This window comes from Aotus nancymaae, unplaced genomic scaffold (assembly GCF_030222135.1).
Source record: "Aotus nancymaae isolate 86718 unplaced genomic scaffold, 86718_ANA_hifiasm-v0.15.2.pri h1tg000014l, whole genome shotgun sequence".
NCBI lineage: Eukaryota > Metazoa > Chordata > Mammalia > Primates > Aotidae > Aotus > Aotus nancymaae.
The window spans coordinates 105696582-105721675 of record NW_026988425.1 but is presented as its reverse complement, the minus strand read 5'-3'; the positions used below and the strand labels follow the sequence as shown (position 1 = coordinate 105721675).

At 42.1% G+C, this 25094-nt stretch overlaps 2 protein-coding genes across 2 annotated transcripts in view; both read left to right on the top strand.

The window, feature by feature from the left end:
• Window positions 1-25094, top strand: part of MCC (MCC regulator of WNT signaling pathway) — a 461802-nt gene that overhangs the window by 46435 nt on the left and 390273 nt on the right. The window lies entirely within an intron of this gene.
• On the top strand, window positions 8069-9157 carry TSSK1B (testis specific serine kinase 1B). The gene has a single exon (XM_012470099.2). It carries the CDS (start codon window positions 8069-8071, stop codon window positions 9155-9157), a length of 1089 nt encoding a protein of 362 aa, XP_012325522.1.

Below are 25094 nucleotides of genomic sequence, written 5' to 3'. Positions count from 1 at the left end.
TGCCCTTTATTAGTTTTGCCCTTGGGTAAGTTACTTAAATGCACTGAGCCTCACTTTCCTCATTTAGAGGAATACTTCCTTTATAGGGTTATTGTGGGAATAAATGACATAGAGCAGTAGTAAGCCACTTTTAAATTACTATTATTGTTGTTGTTGTTATTGTCGTCAGGTCACTGGCCCAGAAACTGATGCTAGGCTTTCAATATAGAGAAATGTAAAACTAAATGAACCATTAAACTAAAAGAGCTATAATAATTAGTGAACAATAGAAGCCTATTTTATTAGCATAAATAACAGAGCCCGGAACCAGTAACAACAATAAGAGATAGATGGCCTTTGGGTCCTAGTAATGAAACTAAGCATCGGTTTGAAGGCCAAATACTACATAGATGGCCATCCACCCTTCCCTTAATTGTCCTCAAGGCTGTATAGTTTAATGTGGAAACAAGACTAGACGTGGACATGTATAGTTTAGCAAGAAATAAGACTAGGACATGTAGAACCCAGATTTAACAATTTTTTTCTTTCAAAGAAACTCAATCCAGTAACTTGAAGGACATCTAAGGAAGATCCATTCAGAACCTATAACTATAGATTTAGTAATCCCAATCTCCATCTTTCACCCCATAGATACTCCAGTATCTGTCTCTTTTCAAGAATCCCTTACTTTCATCTCTCAACTAAAACTTTTTGCAGGTCTTCAGACTCTTTGGTTCCTTCTCCTTCTTTCTAGGACTAGACAAACTATGACCTGCCAGTTAAAATTGACCTATAACCTATTTTTGTACCATCCTCAAGGTAAGAATGGTTTTCATATTTTAAAAGTGCTGTGCAGGCTGGGTGTGGTAGCTCACACCTCTAATCCCAGCACTTTGGGAGGCCAAGGTGGGGGCAGATCACCTGAGGTCAGGAATTCGAGACCAGTGTGGCCAACTTGTTGAAACCCCATCTCTACTAAAAATATACACATACACACAAAAAAATTAGCTGCGTATGGTAGCCGGCACTTGTAATCCCAGCTACGCTGGAGGCTGAAGCACAAGAATTGCTTGAACCTGGGAGGCGGAAGTTACAGTGAGCCAAGATCATGCCACTGCACTCCAGCCTGGGCGACAAAGCAAGACTCCATCTCAAAAAAAAAAAAAAGTGCTCAGCAAAACAAAAAAGAATAAATGATAGAGACCACATGAGGCCCTCAGAGCCTAAAATATTTATTATCTATCTCTTTATTGAAAACGTTTTCCAACTCCAGTTCTACACGTTCTTTTTACTATAAATAGAACTTGTTTTTTTTTCTTTTCTTTCTTTTTTTTTTTTTCGTTGAGACAGCACTCTGTCATCCAGGCTGGAATGCAGTGGCGTGATCTTGGCTTACTGCAACCTCTACCGCCAGGTTCAAGCAATTCTCCTGCCTCAGCCTCCCTAGTAGCTGGCATTACAGGCACCTGCCACAGCACCTGGCTAATTTTTGTAATTTTAGTAGAGATGGGGTTTCACTATCTTGGCCAGGCTGATCTTGAACTCCTGACCTCATGATCCACCTGCCTCAGCCCCCCAAAGTGCTGGGATTACAGGTGTGAGCCACCATGCCCAGCCTTTCCTTTTTTTTTTTTAATCTTTTTTTTGAGACAGATTCTCATTCTATCACCCAGACTAGAGTGCAGCGGTGCCATTTCAGCTCACTATAACCTCCACCTCCTAGGTTCAAGAGATTCTCCTGCCTCAGCCTCCTGAGTAGCTGGGATTACAGGTGACTGCCACCACACCTGGCTAATTTTTGTATTTTTAGTAGGGGTTTTGTCCAGGCTGGTCTCAAACTGGTGACTTCAAGTGATCTGCCCGCCTCGGCCTCCCAAAGTGCTAGGATTACAGGCATGAGCCAGCACGCCTTGCCAGAACTTGTTTTTTTCTAATTCTACATCTGTCTTTCTTGTTTATTTATCTGCCCTATTAACCTAATCTGCAAATACACAGTGGGGATGGGGGTAGAAAGGAGGGAAATGCTATGAACACATACACATTAGTGCTATGAACACATACACAGCCTCCCAAGTAGTTGGAATTACAGTTGTCCCTTTCACTATGATTCCAGCATTAATATAAAGGTCAGATGGTATCTTTCATTGTCAGCCATAGTAATTATATTCATTGTTAAACCTCTGATATAATCCCTGATTTCTTTCTTTTCCTTCTCTTTTTCCTGTTTCTTCTTCCTCCTCTTCTTTCTTCATTTGCCAACGGATCTACTGAAAATGAGTTTCTTACCTGTTCCCTTAAAGGATATAGACATAATTCCTTCTACTTTGGTTTTTCTTTCTCACCCCTTGTTTTTTCCCTCCCTCCTTATTCCTTCCATCCCTTCTTTCTCTCCTCCTCTCCTTTCCTCTCTTTCTCCTTCTGTTTCATCTTTACTTGTTTGTTTGTTTTCTTTAAATAAATATTTATTGAGGATCTATAGAGCGTTGTACATTGAGACTCCAAGGACCAATCAGATGCAACATTTGCCATGGAAACACTTGGTTGGAATTAAATGAACTACACTCTAGAGTGGTCTGTCCATGACAAAATGAAATCAAGGTGTCCTAGGTCTGCCTGGGGCTGAGTGGAAGGTGTAGCTGAAGTGGAGTATCTGAGGGAGCCAGGAGACAGTAGCAGAATCCAGATGATAAAGGACCTCAGATTCTGATGGAACTTCTACTTTTTCTAAGGGCCACAAAGGTCTCCCCAAGAATTTTAAGCAAGGGAATAAAATATCCTGATTGATCTTTAATAAAGAGCGCTGGACTGCAATGAGGAGAGATGCCAGAGTGGAAGTAGAGAGACCAGTAAGGGCACTATCATAGCAACTGGGTGAGAAGAGATGAGGGTATGCACTAAGGCAGCAATGATAGCTCGGATGTGATAAAATGACCACTAATAGGTCAGTCATAGTGGCTCAAGCCTGTAATCCCAGTACTTTGGGAGGCTGAGGTGGGAGGATCTCTTAAGGCCAAGAGGTTGAGGCTACAGTGAGGTATGGTCATGCCACTGCACTCCAGTGTGGGGAACAGAACACAACTCTGTCTGTAAAAATAAAACAAAATGACCATTAATAATAGTAATAAAAGCCGACACTTGTTCGGTAGCCACTGTGTGCTAGCCTTTTGCTAAGCATTATATATCATTATCTTTTTTGGCTCCTTGCAACAATCCCATGAGCTAGAAACTATTATAGTCCCTATTTTACAAATGTGTGTACCGAGGCTCAAAGAGATTGAATCAGTTATTAACTGTCACAGCCTAGGATTTTGCCTTCTCATCTATCTTCAGTGACATGAGTCTCTCGCAGAAAACATGACTGGCCATTGGATTTTGCTTCCTAATGCTTCCAGTTGTGAGGTAGACCAGGACACTGAGAGACCTTCTGAGGGTACCTACCATGTTATATTCATCTCTATCTCTTCCAAGGCATATGCCATCTAATAAAGATTTGTTCTTGGCCATATTCATTCATTTCTCTGTGTTTTGTTCCAATGTCATTTCCCTTTCCTATCTCACCTATGTACATGTACCTTTGTTTCAAGGCCTCGTGTGTCTCATCACCTCCGTGAAACCCTCTGGTTGTCCTTTGTAAGCCACTTGAAATGCACTCAGCATGCCTTCACAACCAGGTCTAGGACTTGACTAACACACTTCACTCTGAGCCTACCTTTTACCACCGGGCTTGAGCCCCCACACTCCAGATTTGGCCTGCCTAACTGGTCGGCAACCTGGGCTCCTTATACCTTTTCCAAATTAAACCATGGAAACTTTTCTATCTGATCTCTTGGAGTTTTCAACCTGGTTTTCAAAATTTGTTTCCTTAGCTCAGACTTTGTCCCTGCATTGTTATGTTCCTGGTGTCGTTTGGTTTCAGGAACTGTGCTCTTAGAAGACACTGCCTCCACACCCTATCTGGGTCACCTCCCAGCCAGGAGATCCTACCCAAGGAAGCTCTAACACCTTCCTGGGCAACCCCAGCCCTCTGATTTCTTCTCTCCCTTAAGCTTAGGCAATTTACCGCAAAATCAGTACTTTAAAAAATCTACTTAAGTTTAATATTTTATATATTGTGACATTTGTATCTATATTCTAGTGATTTCTTCAACTAAATATAAAATTTTTAGAAGATGAGGCCATATCATAGTGTTTTTAGCTTCCCTATAGTGGTTAATAGTGTTAAGAAAAGTATTTAACAGATACTGGAAAATTGTTTACAGGATCCCTTCTGGGATATTCTGAGGTAGAATAGATCTATATTATACTGAATACTATTTTGTACATAACTTGGGTCTAATGGAGTAAAACGCCTCTGCTTTAGACCATTTCGATGTCGTAAGAGATAATATTCCAGGAATCACCATGTCTAATCCTCACAATCACTGTAAAGTGCATACCTATTTTGCATTCCTTTTTGCCTTATATACTTTTCCTATTGCCTCTGTAAGATAACTAGGTAAATTAGATACCTTCATCTATTTTACAGATGACATTACTTTCCAAGAGTCACACTGTGCTAATAAGGTGTGGCCCCTGGGATTTAAAACCAGATTTATCTGCTCCATGTCTGATGCTCTTAACTACCTCAGCTCCTGCACCTCACCATATGGCAGATAGAACCCTTGATAACATGTCTTTAGATATAGAATCACAAAGTGTTAGATGTCATTCTATAGAACCTTAACAATTTCTAGTTAAAGACCACCCTCCAACCCAAAAATAAAAAAAGTTAGCGGCAAGAAACACAGGTCATTTGCCTAAGGTCACAAAATGAGTTGTCAAAACCATAGGACCAAAGATTGGCTCTCCTCTTATGCATTCCGCATTAGAAAACTGCTTTTTCCCCCAGATTCTCAGTTCTGCTTGCTCTGTCACTAGGTCCCATAGACTGATGATATTGACAGCTGCAGCATCAATTTTAGAATGCCTTCCCAACCTATGGAATGATACCCAAAGATAATCCCACATAGCACTGAAGGTGCAGACCTGAGGTGTGAAGCTGAGAGCCAGAGCCCCTTACCACTCCTGCCAAAATTCCCCGCACAGCATATATTTACCTATTCACTCAACACCCAAGAGCAACCAAATCAATAATAAAACGCCTTGGTCAGGGCTTTAGAATAACTCAACTACCTGCGATGTAGATAAGGAGCCTTTGGAATTTAAAACATCTAAAGAAGCAAAAGACAAAAGGTGTGGGAGAGACTGCAGACTAGATTTTAGAAATATAGCTCAGGGAATTTTGAGCCAAAACAGATATCATCCAAGTGCAGCACTATTTCTGCTTCATATCCAGGTGTTCTGTATGTCTATATATATGTGTGAGTGTATGTGTATCATCTGTGGCCCAGATTTTTGTAACATGCAAATAAATATTCAATGATCCTGTCAGTTTAGGATTTTAGATGTAATTATTTCTACATAATCCCAAAGAAATTATTTATCATTTTGAGTGAATACCTCATATCTCATTGTCTTTATCCTTGGAAGACATAGAACATAACAGGTGTAAGGGAGCAATGAAGGAAAATGAATTTTTTTTCTCTCCCTTTCTTTGCCATGATCAGTCACTCAGCCAGTGTTTGTGTGTAAAGCTCTGTGCTGAGGGCAGCCAGGGGACATACAGATGAGAAAGCCCAATTTGCCAGAAGCTGTCTTCCCTGTTCTCTTTAGCATTTGCCTCTGCTTGTCTTTCCATATTGCCTTAGAAGGATAACTAGGTAAAAAAAAACACAGCATTGGGACCAAAATAAATTTTTTAGCTGTTTAATTACAAAGAGTAAACATAACTTTGGCTATTTTTCATTGTAGACAGCAATAGAGATAAACTTTTTTTTTTTAAGAGGTTTCTTTTGAGCCAATATGTGACCAATGGCCTGGGACAGCCCCAGGAGATCCTGACAAGTGCCAAGGGGGTAGGGCTACAACTTGGTTTTATACATTTTAGACAGACATGAGACATCAGTCAGTACATGTAAAGTATACATTGGTTCAGTAGGAAAAGGAACGACAACTTGAAAGTGGGAGGGGGGCTTCCAGGTCAGGTGGATTCAAAGATTTTCTGATTGGCAATTGACTCAAAGAGTTTATCTAAAGACTTGGAGTGAATCAATAGGAGGGACTATCTCTGGGAAAATGGGTTGTGGAGACCAAGGTTCTTAGGCAGATGAAGCCTCCAGGTACCAGGCTTCAGAAAGAACATGCTGTTAATGTTTCTTATCAGACTGTAGTTAATTCTCTCAGGAGAAAAGACCTGGAAAGGGAAGGAGAGTCTTTACAGAATGTAGATTTTCCTCACAAGAGATAGCTTTGCAGAGCCATTTCAAAATGCATCAACGAAATCTGTTTTACAGTAAAACACTTGAGTTTCTTTCAGGTCCTGCTGTATCTTACTACCAGAGTCTGTTGTCTTCAGGTCTCTGTGTCGATGTTATCCTTGTTCAGCTCTGCCTGAAACCTAAAGGGAGGAGGGATGATGAGGTCTGCCTGACCCCCACTTCCTATCACGACCTGAACTAGTTTTTCAGACTAGCTTTGGAATGCCCTTGGGTGAGAGGAGGGGTCCATTCAGATAGCTGGGGAGCTTAGAATTTTGTTTTTGGTTTCCAAGAGACAGCAGTTGGGGTATCCCCAGCAGGAAGGAGAAGGAGGCTGTCTGGAGGAAGGAGCACCAACCACGCACAAAGGACTGGCAGTGGACAGTCAGGGATGGGAAAGAAGGTGAAAGAGCAGAGAAAAGGGAGAAGGGCCACGACTGCTGGGGACTCAACGCAGCCTGAGCGACATCCAGCCCTACCAACTCAATCCAGAGGGGCCCAGGGTTCCTCTTGGCTCATGTGAGGAAGGAGTGCTCACTCCCTCTAGATGGATGAGGCCAAAGTCAAACCCAAGGCTAGGACAGTTATGCGACTCCTACTCCCCCAGGACATGGCCTGGAGCAGATGCTGGTGACAGAGCCAGTCACAGCAGAGGCTCCATGGCCAGCAGAAATGATGGTCGCTGTCCAGTGCTGCCCCTGCTGCTTATAATGTCCTTCAAGCAGCTGCTAGTGCTCAGGGTGGCATCCAGGCCCTGCCTTCAGCCCCCAGCCCCAGATCTACCCTGGGAGACCAGCCAGGGCCGTGGACTGGAAAGGTCCCCAGGAGGGAGCTCACAGCCAAAAGCAGAACTCCTGCTGGCTGTCCTCCCACAAAGCTGCTGTAAGAAGCCAGCAAAGGCCCAGATGAGGGAATAGAGGTATGGGAAGAGGGCAGAATCCATGCTTCTCAAACTGTGCCACTCCATGGTCAGGAGGCTCTCTACCGTCTTGACACACCACCCTTCTTGGCCCTGCTCTGCACCCCCGAGGGCTGCCTGTGTGGACAGTATCGAGGGCTGAAGGGAAGAAAAAGAGGTCAGGGATGGGACTTCCTCCCATCCGCTGCCAGCCTGTAGGGTCACTAAAGCTGGCTCTTTCAAGGTGGCCCTGTCTACACTACTCTTTCTGGGTTCCAGGGACCATTCCCATTCTTTTCCATGCAGGCCAGGGATCTGCTACTACCTTGGGGTGCCTGTGTTACCCTCAGGGTTCCCTACTCTCTGCCTGAACCTTTATTAATTGTCCCTTTATTAAACCCTCCTTAGATGCCCTGGTTTGCAAGAACTGGCCTTACTTCTGCACAAGCAGCCCTGGCTCTGAGTTTGGAAGCATGGGCAGACCCATGTGTCCCACACAACCTCCTCCTACCTCAGGTCCCAGCCAGGTTCGAGGCCACTCTCTGCTTGTCTTGTTTGCTCCAGCCCACCAGCCAGACTTCAAGGTTCCAAGTCCAAGTGCCTCAGTCCAGAGCCTCATTCCCACAGAGCACTCTTCCTTTGTGACTTCACCCACTGAAGTCACCTGGGAGACAGTGCCAAAGTTCCACCCCACGGTCTTGGGCTCTAAGAGGCAGGAACAGCAGGCCTGGCCAGCCCAAAGGACTCTGTCCAGGATGTAAATGAGCACACTACTGGCCCATGCCCCTTGGGGCTGTAGAGGGCAGCCTCAGAGGCACTGGGCACTCCCAGCATTATGGACGACGCTGCAGTCCTCAAGCGACGAGGCTACCTCCTCGGGATAGATTTAGGAGAGGGCTCCTACGCAAAAGTAAAATCCGCTTACTCTGAGCGCCTGAAGTTCAACGTGGCAATCAAAATCATCGACCGCAAGAAAGCCCCCGCAGACTTCTTGGAGAAATTCCTTCCCCGGGAAATTGAGATTCTGGCCATGTTAAACCACTGCTCCATCATCAAGACCTACGAGATCTTTGAGACATCACATGGTAAGGTCTACATTGTCATGGAGCTTGCGGTCCAGGGCGACCTCCTCGAGTTAATCAAAACCCGGGGAGCCCTGCAGGAGGACGAGGCTCGCAAGAAGTTCCACCAGCTCTCCTTGGCCATGAAGTACTGCCACGACCTGGATGTCGTCCACCGGGACCTCAAGTGTGACAACCTTCTCCTCGACAAGGACTTCAACATCAAGCTGTCTGACTTTAGCTTCTCCAAGCGCTGCCTGAGAGATGACAATGGTCGAATGACATTAAGCAAGACCTTCTGCGGGTCACCAGCCTACGCGGCCCCTGAGGTGCTACAGGGCATCCCCTACCAGCCCAAGGTGTATGACATCTGGAGCCTGGGCGTGATCCTCTACATCATGGTCTGTGGCTCCATGCCCTACGACGACTCCAACATCAAGAAGATGCTGCGTATCCAGAAGGAGCACCGCGTGAACTTTCCACGCTCCAAGCACCTGACAGGCGAGTGCAAGGACCTCATCTACTGCATGCTGCAGCCGGATGTCAACCGGCGGCTCCACATCGATGAGGTCCTCAACCACTGCTGGATGCAGCCCAGGGCACGGGGGCTGCCCTCTGTGACCACCAACAAGGAGGGGGAGAGCTCCCGGAGAACTGAAACCTTGAGGACCCCCGAACCTGACTCTGACAAGAGGTCTACCAACAAGCTGGAGCCTGAGGGAGAGGCACATCCTGAGACAAAACCCGAGGGGGCAGCAACACCGATGTCCAGGCAGTCGGAGATCCCGGGTTTCCCCAACGAGCTGTCAACCAGGGAGACAGAGGAAGGGCCCCCCCTACAGCCTCCGGAGACACGGGCCTAGTGAGCTTCTTGCGGCCCAGGGAATGAGATGAAGCTCACAGCTTCAAGGCCGAGCTCTGAAGAAGTCAAGGGTCGAGCCAGAGAATGAAGGCAGGCCCAAATGAGCGGCTATTTTCACCGGTTTCTTCTCTCTCCCCTTGAACTTGGTAACCCATATGGCTCCCCAGTGGCCCCTAGGTGGATGAGACCAAAGTCAAATCCAAGGCTGAGACAGTCATGCGACTCCTACTCCCCCAGGGCGTGAGCCGGTGCAGGTGCTGGACACAGGGCCTGTCTCAGCAGACTGGCCCCACTGGCCCGGTGACAGCACTAGCAGGAAAAGCAGCAGGAAGGCACCGCTGTCGGTCTTGGGCACCATTTATCCTCCTTTCATCGTCCCCGGGGCGGCTGCTTGACCCCGCTGGGAGGCTGGACCGGGCTGGACTGAGGGTCAGGGGACTGGAACGGGCTGGGGGTCGGGCGGGACTGGTCGGGGACGAGGCGCCAGAGGCAGTGGGAAAAGAGCTTCGGCTGGGCCACGGGCTCGCTGACACTCTCGGCGGCAGCCTCAGGCTCCGACTCCAGCCCCGCGCAAGATCCATAAACTTTTAAAGAAGCCTCAAAACATACTTTTAAAGCATTAAGCTTTAAAGTGCTAGAAATCTTGTGCCCCATATGTGCTTCTTTCAGTATTAGATCCTCAGGAGTAGCATGGCAACTGGAGAAAATGAGAGGAAAGACAAGAAGAAATAGAAGCTGATTTAACATCTAGTTTATTCAGTTTTGATTTTTCTTATCTCTACTGTCTTTCTCTTGTTCAAACCCTGTAGTGGTAATATTTGGAAAAGAGCACTTGGAAATTATATTCCTGTTTTTAACTCTTTATTCTTAATCCTTCTCCTCGTAATTGATTTTGTAACTAATTTACTCCCCAGTGCCCCCAGAAGAAAATTTGACAGACAAAGGAAAATGTTTTATTTTTCTTTCTTCTTTATCAACTTTTTATTTTAATGCTAATATCTGACCAGGCATGGTGGCTCACGCCTGTAATCCCAGCACTTTGGGAGGCCAAGGTGGGCGGATCACCTGAGGTCAGGAGTTTGAGACCAGCCTGACCAATACGATGAAACCCCGTCTCTACTAAAAATACAGAAATTAGCTAGGCGTGGTGGCAGGCACCTGTAATCCCAGCCACTTGGGAGGCTGAGATGGGAGAATTGCTTGAACCCAAGAGGTGTGATTGCAAGTGAGCCGAGATGGCGCCATTGCACTCCAGCCTGGGCTGCAAGAGCAAAACTCCATCTCAAAAAAAAAAAAAAAAAAAAAAAAAAAAAAAAAAAAGCCAATATCTAGTTAATGGACAAATGAATCAGTTAATACTGGAAACAATATAACATGAAAACATGATAGTGAAAAGCATGAACTTTTGATTTCTGTAGGCTGGTTTTGACTCTGCTACTAGATGATCTTGGACAAGTTGGTTAATCTATATGTCTCAGTTTCCTTATCTATAAAATGAGGATAATACTAACAACTTCACTAGGCATGCTATTTATTAATGTGTTTAGTTCTCAACCCTATGGGATGGGTCCTGTTGATACTCCCATTTTATAGACGTGAAATTGAGTAAAGTCATTTTAGGTCTCTTATCTCTGGGCACATGACAAATACATGGCAGAGCCAAGCTTAAACCCCAAGCACTCCAGCTCAGAGCCCACACTGTTAGCTGTTAAACTACGGCCTCAAAGTAAGACCACAGTCTCATGGCCAGTTGCAGGAGCAGGAAGAAATCAGGGGTCCCTGAACAACATCTCTGCCTCTAGCTTTCTAATGCTTCAGGGAGTCCTTCACCCATCCCATTTATATGTAGCTGTCCTAGCCCCTTGTACCTCAGGATGTGATCTCGTTTGGAAATAGAGTCATTGCAGATGTAATTAGTTAAGATTGTAGTGGAGTAGGGTGAGACCCTAATCAAATATGACTGGTGCCCAAGAGAGAGGCCTGGAAAAGAGCCTTTCCTAATGCCCTCAGAGGGAGCAAGGCCCTGCCAACTCCTCAATCTTAGACTTCTGGCCTCCAGAAATGTAAATCACTACCTTTCTGTTGTCTTAAGCCCCTCGGTTTGTAGTACTTTATCATGGCAGCCCTAGCAAACTAATATACCCAGCAATGCAACTAATCTGGTTAGGCCCTTAGCACTGTTCAATTAGCCATCTCTTCACTTCTTCTCAACTCTCTCCCATAATCTGCTGGACAACTCCTCCAACCCTTTCACTACATCAAGCTCTTCCCCTTCCTTTCTCCCTCAGCAGATGATCTCACTTCCTACTCTTCTGAGACCATAGTTACCTCTTAAAAGGGCTCTCAGTTTCCCTCATTCTTCTTTGTTGCCACTGGCTACTTTCCTTCTTAAACCATTGCTCTTCCTACCATATATGTTTTAGCTTTCCACGAGGCTTGGCTCCTCTCCTTTTCATTCTCCATGTGCCCCTCTCAGTGTTCATTCTCATTTCTGTAAGTTTACCCTGCACTATTAACTCTGAAGCTTATTACTAAAACCCAGCTTCCCTTCAGAGTACAAGCCCTCATGATCAGTTCCTTCTGCTATCTCTTCGTGCTGACCCTCCAACTAGCGTGCTCTGACCTCTGTACCAGCTTCTTTCATCTCTATTTTTCACACTCACCCAGACCCCAAAAGTTACTTTTCCATGCCATCCTACAAACACAGTTGGCAAGACCTACTGATTCTTTCTTTGCCTTACCTCTCATATACATGCTTACTAATTCCTACTAGACCATTTCAAATCCTTACCTTGAGCAGTTCTAACAGCCTGTTTACTGCTTTTCCTGTTTACTCTCTCTAGCTTCCAGTTTGTCTTTCATACACTGCCAATGTTATCTTCTCAACATAGAATTTCACTTATGCTTTATCCCTCAGAGGGCTAGACCTTTGTTGTATAGAGAATAGAGGCCTATCTTAAATCCAGCATTCAAGGCTCCCCTTTAATACAGCTCCAGCTTACCTAAAATAACTAAGGGAGGCCAACTGTCTACATAGGAAGTACTTTACCTGGTGCTCTGCCATACTAGGAACTTCATGGTCCAAAATTAGATGTTAGCATTCCATCAGGGATGACCTAGCTCAGTGGAGCTAACTCATGTTAATAAAACTTATAAAAGACTGATGTACATTCCAGGCTACCAATTTTCCGATTTAGTGTTGAAAAAATAACTACCAAGTGCAATGGAACACATGTATTAACAGAGTCACACATACTCTCTCACTCCCAAGTAGGGAAGAGAAACAGGCAACCAAGTTCTAACCAGAAGGTTGCTTGGATCCAGAAGGGCCATCTGTGGCTAGTCCCAGTGGTTTCCTCTATCTGTGAACTCATGAGCTCTCCTGGCAGTTGCTTAGATCACAGTGACTGTTGTGATTGCATTTCAGGCTGGAATGTACAAAGATGTGACCTTGATGAGGTTTTAGTGTTTTCCCACCTACAAGATTATCTCATAGGACATTTTATGTCTATATGTCACTAATGTCGTTCACTGTATTGGTTTCTTTGTTCATTCATTTGCTTATATGTTTGCTAATTTAGTTCTCAGCCACCTTATTTCCAAATTCTCCTCATGATATGGAGTGCCTTCAGAATTTCTTTGAATAAACTTTAGGTCATGACCCAGCAGCCTCTGAAACCCTGAACAGAACACCACCAACTGCTCTAGCCAGGGCCTGAAAATATGTGTACCACTGTTGAGTCAAAGGCACTAACACTGAATGAGGGGGGAAAATGACCTGAAGAAAAGAGATTGAGAAAGAGGAGTGACGCAGACCTAAAAAAGAAAACAAGCGAGGCATTTGTGAGGAGTAAGACAGTGCTTTAGTTTACTTGCATTACATGTCCCTTCACCCCCTATATTAGTCAGCCCCGGCTGCCACAACAAAGCACCATAGACTAGGTGGTTTAAATAATAGTAATTTCTGTTTTTCATGCTTCTGGAGGTTAGGAGATCCAAGATTAAAATGCTGGTTGATGCTGGCTAATGTGCTCTCTCCCTGGCTTGCAGACAGCCACCTTCTCCCTATGTCCTCACATGGCACAGACAGAAAGATCTCCCTTTCTCTGTATGTGTGTGTGTGTGTGTCTTCATATAAGGCTACAGTCCAATTGGATTAGGACCCCACCTTTATGACCTCATTTCACATTAATTACCTCCTAAAGACCCTGACTCCAGATAGAGTCACATTGGCGGTTAGAGCTTCAGCATATGAATTTGGGAAGGGGAACACAACTCAGTGTATAGTGCTCCCCCTCAGAAAGAGTATACATAAAGTTTTTGTCCCATTTCCTCAGTGAAGGAGAGTTCATGAATAGTGGGATTCTCAGATACAGTGTGATTAGAGGTATACATTCTGAGCCAACATTATTACCTTAATAGATCTAGGTTATTAGCTAATCTGAGAAACAATTCAGCCAGATAAGTAAATCTTGTTCTTAGATAAATTAACCTAGGGGCTTCAAAGACAGTCCTATTAAGATGCCTACATTTTATTTAATGTCTTTTGGCTCTGTGAGGAATTGAACCGTTAAACTAAAAAGTCCAACTTTAATCGGAATTAACTTACTCCTTTACAGAAAGCCAAACTATGTAGACAGGTTTCCCCTTAAATTCTTCCTTGAGATTGGGTTCTTCAGAAGGGGAGGCCTTAAGTTGGGTTCCCTAGGAGTACACTTGTGATCAACACCTGTGAGGGAGTGAAGGAAGCAGAATTAGGCACATGGAGAAGCTGAACTGTGACACATTTACAGGAGATGTCTCAGCTGATCTTACAGGAAGTTCTGGAAATAAGATGGTCCTTCAGCATAGCCTAGAGTTGAGGCAAGAAAGCTGGGCCTTTGTAGCCTCGTATCAAACAGTCTTTGGATATGGAGTGTCTCTGGGGAAGGGGCATAAGTGTCTTCCTTCCACAGAAAGCAGTTGCCAGGAAGGGACTCAGTCATAAGCCTTCAGCAGCCAACCCTGCTGGCAGCTGAGAGAACACATGCCTCAGTCGGTAAAGAGAGGTGTGGTGCTGCAACCCAGCATCCACTACAGGGAATAAGAATAAGGGCAGGGGTCTGTAGGTATTTGTTATACATTAAAATCTGTTGACATTCCTCTACTTGGGATTCATATTTTTTTTCTTGTGGTTACAAGATCATCCTCATAGTAGAGGTTGAAGATTTTATATGTAGGAGCCCTCTGAAGATGTTGGGTTGTGGCCAGCTGAGACTGGTTATTAGTCGTAGAATTAAAATGCCCTACATTTCCAGTCATGTCATTACAGGCATAAGGGAGGGAGGAGCCAGACCCCATTGTACACTTAATTGAAAATTACTGATAGATGATGTGATGAGGAGCAAGTTTCAGACAAGCCTGGACATTTATTTTGGAGGAGCTGGTTTCCACTGAGGTATGTGTGGTTTCTATAACCTTCCTGGAATTTCTTTCCTGAGATTGCTTATGTTCATTTGCTAGAATTAACAGAGAGGTTATGAAGATGGAATATAGTCCACTTTTGTCTGAATGTTCCTCAACACTTGAATTAGTGTGGTTAGGTTTAATGAACCATTTAATAACAATATTCCTGTGGAGAATTTTACTGAGTACTAAATTCTTAAATTTAATAATGCAAAACATATTTGCATAGTGTTAATAATGGTTGCAAGACTTGCAGAGAGTAAAATACTGGAAGGTTAAGTGTAATGGATTAATTAGATAAGAAGGCCCAAATTACCTTTCAAAGTGACTCCATAATAATCATCACTTTGTTTTAGTGAATAAAGAAGACCATTTCAAATGCCACTTGTGTATGTTAGTTTAAAAGCGGTATTCAAAGCTAGCACATTTCCATCAGGGGAAACATAAACACAGCAAAATATTCTGCTTGGCAAACAAAGCTTTGTTTCCTGTACTGATCCATTAAGTGTAATAACTTGATTTTCTTACAAGTCAACAATATGTTTCTTCCATGTACAGAAATCAGTGGGAACTTTCCAGTCAACTCCCAAACAACAGCAGTTTGTATCAGCAGCAGTCCACATATGCATTTGGGAAATGTTTTTAATTGCTTTAATTGCATATTAGTGAAATGACACAAACTTCTTCTTATAGCTTTTTCAAAGTAAGCAATTCATTTAAATTGGCTAAGGGCTTTTAAGCTGGTATAAATGTCCTGTCTGTGATACATTCAAAATTATTTTTAGCAAACTTTTGATGATGATAAATGTGTTTTGTAATTCATTATCCTAACAAATTGGTTAGACCTGAAGAAAGTGTGTCCCTCAGAGTCCCCACCTACACGACAGAGATAGAAAAAATATGCCAGTTAGAATGTGAGAAGGCAAAATATGATCAAGTTTGTACGCCTTGAGTTGTCCAGAATCCTCAAAGGCAATTTTGAGGATGAGTTTTGTGGATTTTGTTTGTAGAGAGGTAATTACTCCAAACAGGAGTACTGCGGGAGAGTCTTGAACTCATTTTGCACTCCCATCACTTTCAGAGGAGTAAATTTTAAGTTTTTGAAATGTTACAAAGACTTTAAGTTGTAGTTTTCAATCAAATCCATTCCCATCACATTAGTAAGGCCCATTGGTTGGGAAGGTGTTTAGTTATTTTATCTGAGGCATCACCAATTCTGGGGTGGGTGGCTTAACGATGTCTTCAATGAACCTTTTCCTTTTCTTTGTTCATCTTCACATTTGCCATCCTTAGAATATAGGCTTGTTTACATGCCTGTTGCCCCAGGGTCACAAGATGGTTCTACTCACGCAGGTGTTGCTGCATTGTCAGGTACCATGTTTCAGGCATGAAGAACCTAGAAAGAGGAAGTAGGAAATGATGACACCTAATTCGAAAAAAGAAAGCTTCCCCAGAACCTTCAGTGTTTGTTTTGTTGGCTGCACACTATTACATTGTGTGAATACAGCATAACTAACTAGTCCTGGGGATAGATTTTGAGGGGCTGCGTATATCACCCAGTCTTGGACTAACAGACATTTTGAAGGATGACAATGACCTATAGCTCTCAGATCCCGTGTTGACTTAGTGTTTGTCAAGCCTCCCATGTTTCTAGTTTTGCTTCCCTTGTGGCCCTCATCTGCCAGGCTCAGTCTGAGCCTGATCCTTATCTCAGGCCAGAGGGAGATAAGGAGAGAGTCCCAAGCACCGCAGGGCTCTGCATCTGCCAGCATTGGTTCTGAAAGCCATGTCCCCATGTTGCCTTATTTCCTGGCCCTGGCTGCCTGCCTTGGAAACCTACTAGCCCTCAGTCCCTTGAGGACCTGGCCTGCCTGGTTCTTGTCTGCTCTGTCCAGGAAGGGAAATTCTCTTTGAGCTTCTGCCTGGGTTCCACCCTCAGCTAACAGACTCACTTGATGATGCCTCGTTGCCATAGCTTCAGAGTATTTCCAACTCCCAGGACATAGGTCCCTGACCTCTTTCTACGCATCTTCCCTCCATCCACTTCCACCGCCCCCAGCATGGTGAACAAGGTTATACATGGTTTAAGAAGTCAGATAGATAGATACTAGATACTCAAAATTCCTAAGGAAAGACAACACCACTCTTCTGTCCACCTGGCCTATTCCAATTATTTTCTTTGTAACACTGATCACACTTTTAGCTGTTTCTTCTCACGTTTGCCTCTATAATTTATAATAACTTGCTTATATTACTGTTTCTTCAAGTTTTCTTCAATTGTAGATATTGTGTATTGATTTTGCACCAAGGAATATGTGGATTAAGCCCTCCCTCCAAATATGCACTCGTTTCCTCTTTACTTACTCTCTGAATCATGTTTGATTAGATCACTATTCTCACTTCTTGTCACATAGGAGAAAAATAGAATTATTTCTTGTTTATGCCACTTTTACTCGGTCATTGGTTATATGCAGCCAAGCCCAGTAGACTGTGTTTCTATCTTGTGAACGCCCTCCTTTTGATGGTGTCCCTCTCCTTTAGCTTCCTGAGAAGCATATGTGACAGCTAATGTTTTGAGATATGTCTTGATTCTGCCCTTTCATTTGATTGATTGTTTGGGCATAGAATTTGAGGTTGGAAGTTGTTTTCTCTTGGAATTTTGAAGTGAGTGTTTATTCTAGCACTCAGTATTATTGTAAAAGTAGGTGCCAGGATTCCCAATCCTTTTATGAGATCTGTTTTTGTTTCTCTTTTTCTCTTCTGAAAGCTTTTGGGATCCTGTCTTTGCCCAGTGTTCTGATAGTTCATGTCTTTTTTAAAAAATTGATTCTGCGGATGCTATCTTATAGAAACTGATATCCTTAAATTCCAGGAAATTTCTTAAATTATAGCTCTAATAGTTTCCTCCCCTCTATCTTCTTTGCCATTCTTTCTGGAACTCATCCAATGTGATTTGGATGTCAGATATTCTAAAGTGAGCTTGTTTTGACCTTTTCTTTCATATTTTCTAGTTCATTGTTTTTCACTCCTAGCATTGCTATTCTATTTTCTAGGAGATTTTCTCAATTTTATTTTTCAATTCTTAAGTTAAAATTTTAGTTTCTGCTTTTAATTTTAAGAGTTTTTTTATGTTATTGTTATTCTGAGTGTGCTTTTGATTTTTTAAGTTTTAATTTTTTTCTTTTTGAGATAGAGTCTCACTCTGTCACCAGACTGCAGTACAATGGCACAATCTCAGCTCACTGCCACCTTTGCCTCCCGGGTTCAAGCAGTTCTCCTACCTAGCCTCCAAGTAGCTGGGATTACAGGCACCCGCCACCATAAGCCAGCTAATTTTTGTATTTTAGGAGAGACAGAGTTTCACCATGTTGGTCAGGCTGGTCTCAAACTCCTGACGTCAAGTGATCCGCCTGCCTTGGCCTCCCAATGTGCTGGGATTACAGGCGCGAGTCACCAGTCCTGGATTGAATGGTCTTTTTAAAACTTCTGATTGTTCTGTGAAAATTATGTCATTGTTTAACTCTATACTGATGTCCATAATAGGTCTTTGGAAGTTTTCTTATCTTCTAGCATTACTTCTGTTTCCTCTGACTTCTTTTTTTATATTTTTTGTTGGTTTTTGTCTCTTTTATATTAGATGCCCTCTTTAAATACGTAGTAGTCCTCAGTTGTTTCTGATATTTAAGGATGAGGCACAACAAAGCTTAGAGGGGGTGTGTGTATGTGTCTGTATGTGTGTAGAGGAGACTTTTTGACCAGTGGGATTAACCATAGGATGATCTTCCCTCCCCTTCCTAATACATACAGGTATTTTCTTTTGGCTCAGGCAGTATGCCCAGAGGGATGTCCTTCAGTCTGCCGTCTGGGTGATATAAAGCTAGTAGCCATGGTTATCAGAGCTGAGTAGGGGAAAAGGGGCCAACAGTTCTACCATTCTCCATGTAGATTTTGCCTGAATTCTCCAATTTCAGGGTGATAACCTTATCCTATGAGTGGTAACCCTGAGTCCAGAATCAAATGGGGATCAGCCACTGTAGAAAATAAATTAGTTTTCTGCCTGGGTTGAGACGATTTGACTGTGTCGGGTTGGGGATGGGAAATAGAGATCTAATGGCTTCTTGCACATACCTTCAACTAATTCTCCTGTTTTGAGTTTCACCTGCATTCACTGGCTCTCCTATTTCTGAGCCTGGCCAAGATCTTGTCTCAGTCTGGCTTTCTCTAGTGAGCTGATTCCACTCATCTATATGCCTTGTAACTTGAAATTTAGTTGTTCTAATCACTTCTGTTCGCCTCATTATTATACCAGTTAATTCTCATTATTCACAGTAATTATGTTCTATAAAGTTGCAGCAAATACTGAACTAGTAAATACTGAATTGTTGCTTCTAGGGGAAACACAGGATTAGATTCTTGTGAGCCTAGAATCAACACATAGCTTTGTGTTATGTATAGTTCTCTTTAAAGACACCCTGTTTAATATATACTGTTGATTCATTAACATTGAGCTCATGGCCAACAGCACTGTCACTCATGTCTGAACAAAGCTTATCTAACATGTATTTTCTTTGCAAGGCACTTGGGAAACTAGACAGCCCTTCAGCACTATGCTTGGGGACCACTTTAGGCAGCAAAGTCAACAAAAAGCATGAAGGTATGAAAAACATGCACTAAATAGACCATGATAAGGACGATATTTACAGTATGAGATCCAGAACAAAGGCAGAGTGTCGCTTTGTTCAGCCTCTGCTGAGATCTTGTGTGTTGGACAATTCAAATTTTTCACCACTCTGAGCACATTTAACAAATAATTGTGGAAAACACCATGAGTATTGATTTGGGGCTACAGATAAGTTTTAGTGAGTAGACAAGTTTGCAAACAGAATCCACGACTCATGGAGATCTCTTTTAGTTTTGTGCCTTTTTAATTATTTTACTCTTTTAGAATGGTTTCAGGAGGGATTGAACGGGAACAAGGAAGGTAACTAAGTATATTAAATCCACTACGTATAACTAGAAGTCTCTGTCATCCCAGTCATTTTTTAGAGGACTCACTAATTCCTACTTATCTGATGCCATGTCAGATTTCTTCTAGCTCCTCCAACTCATTCTGCCACCTCCATCCTTTTGCATCTCCATTGGGCTCATCCAGGTCCAGATTCCAAGGCTCCTTGAGTCACTCAGGCCTGCTGCAACAAGCTGGGCCATACCTGATCATGCCACGACATGCTGAAGGTTATGTGTAGGTCTTTCACATATCCTATAATCAATAGTGTACTGGAGCTGGCTCATACTTGCATGCAAAAGCAAACTGCTAAATTTTCAGGAAATTCATTAGCCATTATTAAATATAACTGTTGTTTAAAATTAAATCATATAATCAATTAAAGAGACCAAAAATAATTTAACTTAAAATTAAATCATAGAAGCTTATAATCAAAGAAATCACATGAACAACAAATGTAATATATGCTCAAACTCATCATTTACTATTTATTTTTCTATATTTACAGTATCCGTGCCTTTGGGGCTATTTATCTCTTGTATCTGTATGGTGGAAATACTGTATCATGGTGTGCTACAGCACATCTCTAACCAATCTCTTCACTAGATGTCATATTCAGTGATGTTGACCATGATAGTTTCAAATCAACCATGGCAGGAGTGTATTTACCATGGAAATCAGCAAATGCTCCACATCAAGGCTTTGTTTCCCCAGAGAGCCCATTGTTAAACTTTCACCAACACAGCACTGACTGAATTAACTATAATTTTATTGCTGCTGTTAGGGATTCACTAATTTATATTCTCTTGTCTCTGGTCTTCAAACACCTCAGTAAAAGCTGAAAAGGTGTCAAAAACATTTATATGAAATAACCCTACTATCATATTCTTATTTATACTGTCACTAGCGTTAGCAATGGGAAGTACCCCAGGGAACTGGGAAGTGGTAAAGAAAACAGAAAATCACCCCTGGAGCCTGAGAAATTGACTATTTCAAGGACTCCAGAGCCTCATGGAGCATGGAATTCAGTGAAAATAGAAATTAACTGACAAAGGCAATGGGGAAGGAGTGAGCAGCTAAATCCAAGGATATACATTAGCTCCGTGAATGTTTATTTAGCAGAAATAGTGGGGAAAATGAAGTGAGAACTAGCAGAACAGAGTCACAGGAAGAGAATCTGGGTCCTTCTTACTATCTCAGACAGCCTGACCCAGATGAGCTAAAGGATCTTATAATGTGAGCTTGGAAGAGTAAAGCTTTTATACTTAATAGAAGGGGATACAAAAATTATCGATGCCTCATTAGAATCATACTACCTAGGAAAGTCTTAATATGTGTGAATAACAGAGGATGGACCATTAATATGTTATTTCTCTGACCAGTTAGTAGTAATGTTGTGAAATTAAAGTAAGTTTTATTTTCTCTGAGCAATAAGTCAAGGGAAGTTTGCTGAAATAATTATTCCAGTAAAATCCAGTGAGGGGTAAAAGGCATATTTAAAATTCTTTTGCAGAGACCAGGTGCAGTGGCTCACGGCTGTAATCCCAGCACTTGGAGAGGCCGAGGCAGGCGGATCACTTGAGGTCAGGAGTTTGGGACCAGCCTGGCCAACATGGCAAAACCCTGTCTCTACTAAAAAATACAAAAATTAGCCAGCCATGGTGGCGCGCACATGTAGTCCCAGCTACTCGAGGAGGCTAAGGCAGGAGAATCGCTTGAACCTAGGAGGCAGAGGTTGCAATGAGCCAATCAGTATCATGCCACTGGACTCCAGCCTGGGTGACAGAGTGAGACTCCATCTCAAAAAATAAAATTTAAATAAATAAAAAAAATTATTTTGCAGAATTTCCACTAATTGTAAACCTTTATAAAGTTCAAATTACTGATTTATAATGTAAAGTCAGTGAGTATTTTAGAAGTTTGAATATATTATATTTAACATTAGTCCTTAGAATCCTTTGATTCCAAATAGCAAAAAGAGCTAACTGCCTGATATAGCCCCAGAAAGGCAGTTACAAGGGGAAAAAAGTCAATGTAGGAGAAAAAACTCTGTTTTAGTTGTGCTGCTGTCCTCCTGGGGTACTATCATTGGTATGAAAAAACTGGGTTAATAGGCTTAATGACAGGCTTGATTTAAGAGACCCTTGGAAAAATAGATGAGTATGTCCCTTACATTTATAAAATAGAATAATTCTTCTTCCTATTTATAAGCACACTGGTGTGCAGTGGAAGGTACACCTCTGGGTCTGCTGTCATGTGGATTCTTAGTTTTGGTTCCAAACTTCAGTTTTGGGAATCTGTAGTATAATATCTTTGAGAGAAGAATAATAACTATCAGGTTTGTATATTAAAATTTATTTCATAGAGATGATCCCTGCTTGAAGTGTTATCCCTTGAAGTAAACTAAAAAACTTTATAAAGTTGCTCAAGGGATAAAGCAAAAATGTTTGTCCTGAGTTGTCTGGTATAATCTTCATATAACAGAAATTTTTACAAGTGGCAAGTGGTGCTGTCAGATTTCTTTTTTCCTTTTAACTGTTTAATAACAGTTGTTATTAAACAACTGTTATTAAAGTTGTTGTTGCACTTGCTTTTTTTCTTCTATGGATAAGATAAAATTATTCTTCTAAATTACTATGTCTAATCTTAAATATGGATAAACTTTGGCACAATGAATGAACTCATTTCTTCTTTATTTCAGTTGAGATATAATCATATAACATATTTCACCATTTTAAAATATACAATTCAATGGTTTTTAATATATTTATCCTGTTATGCAGCCACCACCATTATCAAATTTCAGACTATTTCCATCACAACTGGGTATGGTGGCTTACACCTATAATCCCAGCACTTTGAGATCTTGAGGCAGGAGGATTGCTTGAGTCCAGGAGTTTGAGACCAGCCTGGTCACATAATGAGACCTGTCGCTACAGAAAAAAAAGAAAAAAAAAGTGAAAAATTAGCTAGGTGTTGTGGCATGCACCTATAGTCTCAGTTACTCAGAAGGCCAAAGTGAGAGGATCCCTTGAGCCTAGCAGTTGAAGGCTGAAGTGAGCTATGATAGTGCCACTGCACTCCAGCCTGGGTGGCAGAGCAAGACCCTGTCTCAAAAAACAACAAAAAAGAATATTTCCATTACCCTCAAAAGAAATCTCATGCCTATTAGCAGATATGTGTTCTTGGATATATGTATACCTAGGAGTGTCATTGCTGGGTCACATGGTAATTCTGTTTAACATTCTTAGGAACTGCCAAACTGTTTTCCAATTAATTCATTTCTGTTAGTCACATACCCTTAATTATTCAGTTTTCCTGCAAGAATGCATTATTCTCTGGTTGGTTGTGCCTTTTGTGATGTTCTGGGACAGACACGGAGAGGAGCTCTGTGATGTGGTGCTGCTTGATGCAGCATGGAAACTCATTGCATTTTGTTTGGTTTTGTCTATAACTTGTCAGGAAATAATTAAGACCCTTTTTACCCATAATTGTGGTGATATGTTTTCTGTCTGTTCTGCTTTCACCTTGCTAAATGACTACTTTCTTGTACTCATCTTCTTGATAATGATGATGATGATAATTATGATTTTGCCACTTGTTAGGTGCTTTCTACGTTCCAGGCACTGCACTAAAAGCTTTACATACATTATTTCTTTAATCTTCACAAAACACCTGAGATGAATATTTTTAATCTCTTTTTCACCTGCCCAAACCAAGTCTTAAATGGATAAAGAAATTTCACATGGCTAGAGCGTGGCAGAACAGCAGAAAGGTGCTGCTAAGCTGGGGTCTCCCACTGCTTGGAAAGATGAACATATGTCTGTTTAAACGGGGTTCATTAGATTCGAGTTTGTGCTGCTGTATTTGAAAACTGAGATCATACCTGAAGCCTCTATCAAATAGAAGGGAAAAAAGAGGAAGGCCTTTCACAAATCCAACATGTAGCTTTAGATGCTATACCTCCAAAAAATATATGAGGGAGGAAATGACTGCAAACAGCGTGCAGTCACCTTCTACATTCTGTAGTATTTAAGTCTCATATCCTTTATAAGTGACACTAGGAAAATTATTTCTTATTTTCACTTTTGTATGACTTTTTTTTTTTTTGAGACAGGGTCTCACTCTGTCACCTAGGCTGTAGTGCAATGATGCCATCTCAGCTCAATGTAGCCTTGACCTCCTGGACTCAAGTGATCCTCCCACCTCAGCCTCCTGAGTAGCTGGGACTGCAGGGGTGGGCCACCATGCCTGGCTTATTTTTGTATTTTTCATAGAGACAGTGTTTCACCATGTTGACCAGGCTGCTTTCAAATTCCTGACCTCAAGCAAGCACCCGCCTTGACCTCCAGAGTGCTGGGATTACAGGCGTGAGCCACTGTGCCTCGCCTTGTAAGACATTTTAATGTTGTCCCTTACACATGTGCATAATAAATCTAGAAAAATGCACATTAATGTCATTGGCTTTTAGAACTCCAAGATGAAAAATTCTTTCCAAGCTTTGTCATGGTTGTGGCTTTTCAATGTGAAAACTGTTTGGTGCCTCAGTGGACCTCCCTTGCTGCACTGGTGCACAGGGAAATCACTGACCTCTTAGGCAACAATGGTTAAAGCCATAACAGCTTTCCCCAAATGAAAGCATGACCACTGTTAGCTTAGTATCAAGCAACTCTGCTTTATGAAATATGGGAGTTTTCCTAAAATGCCTGTAGATTTTAAAACAATTGTAGACATTTGGAAAGGTATATATTAGGCAGAAGCATAAAAAGGCAATTCACACAGTAAAAAACAGCAATGACCAATGTGTAAATCCAATAGGTAAATTAAAAAATTGACAAATAATTGTCATTATTTTTGACAATTTATTTAATTGTCAAAAAATATTAAATAAAATGGGATATCAGTTTTATCTGTTTATTATTGAAGAAGTAATACATGTACATAATACAAATTTCCAGAATTAAAAATTATTTAAAATGAAAAGTATATTTCTCTCCTCTTATGCTATTTTGTTTTCTAGCCACTCCATCTAACTTGCCGAGGGCATCTACCATTATCTGTTTCTTTTTTTTTTCTTTTTTTTTTCTTTATTGCATTTTAGGTTTTGGGGTACATGTGAAAAACATGCACGGTTGTTGCATAGGTGCACACGTGGCAGTGTGATTTGCTGCCTTCCTCCCCTTCACCTATATCTGGCATTTCTCCCCATGCTATCCCTCCCGAACTCCCCACCCCTCCGCTGTTCCCCCCACTCCCCCCCAACAGACCCCCGTGTATAGTGTTCCCCTCCCTGTGTCCATGTGTTCTCCTTGTTCAACACCCGCCTATGAGTGAGAACATGTGGTGTTTGATTTTGTGTTCTTGTGTCAGTTTGCTGAGAATGATGATTTCCAGGTTCATCCATGTCCCTACAAAGGACGCGAACTCCTCGTTTTTAATGGCTGCATAATATTCCATGGTGTATATGTGCCACATTTTTCCTGTCCAG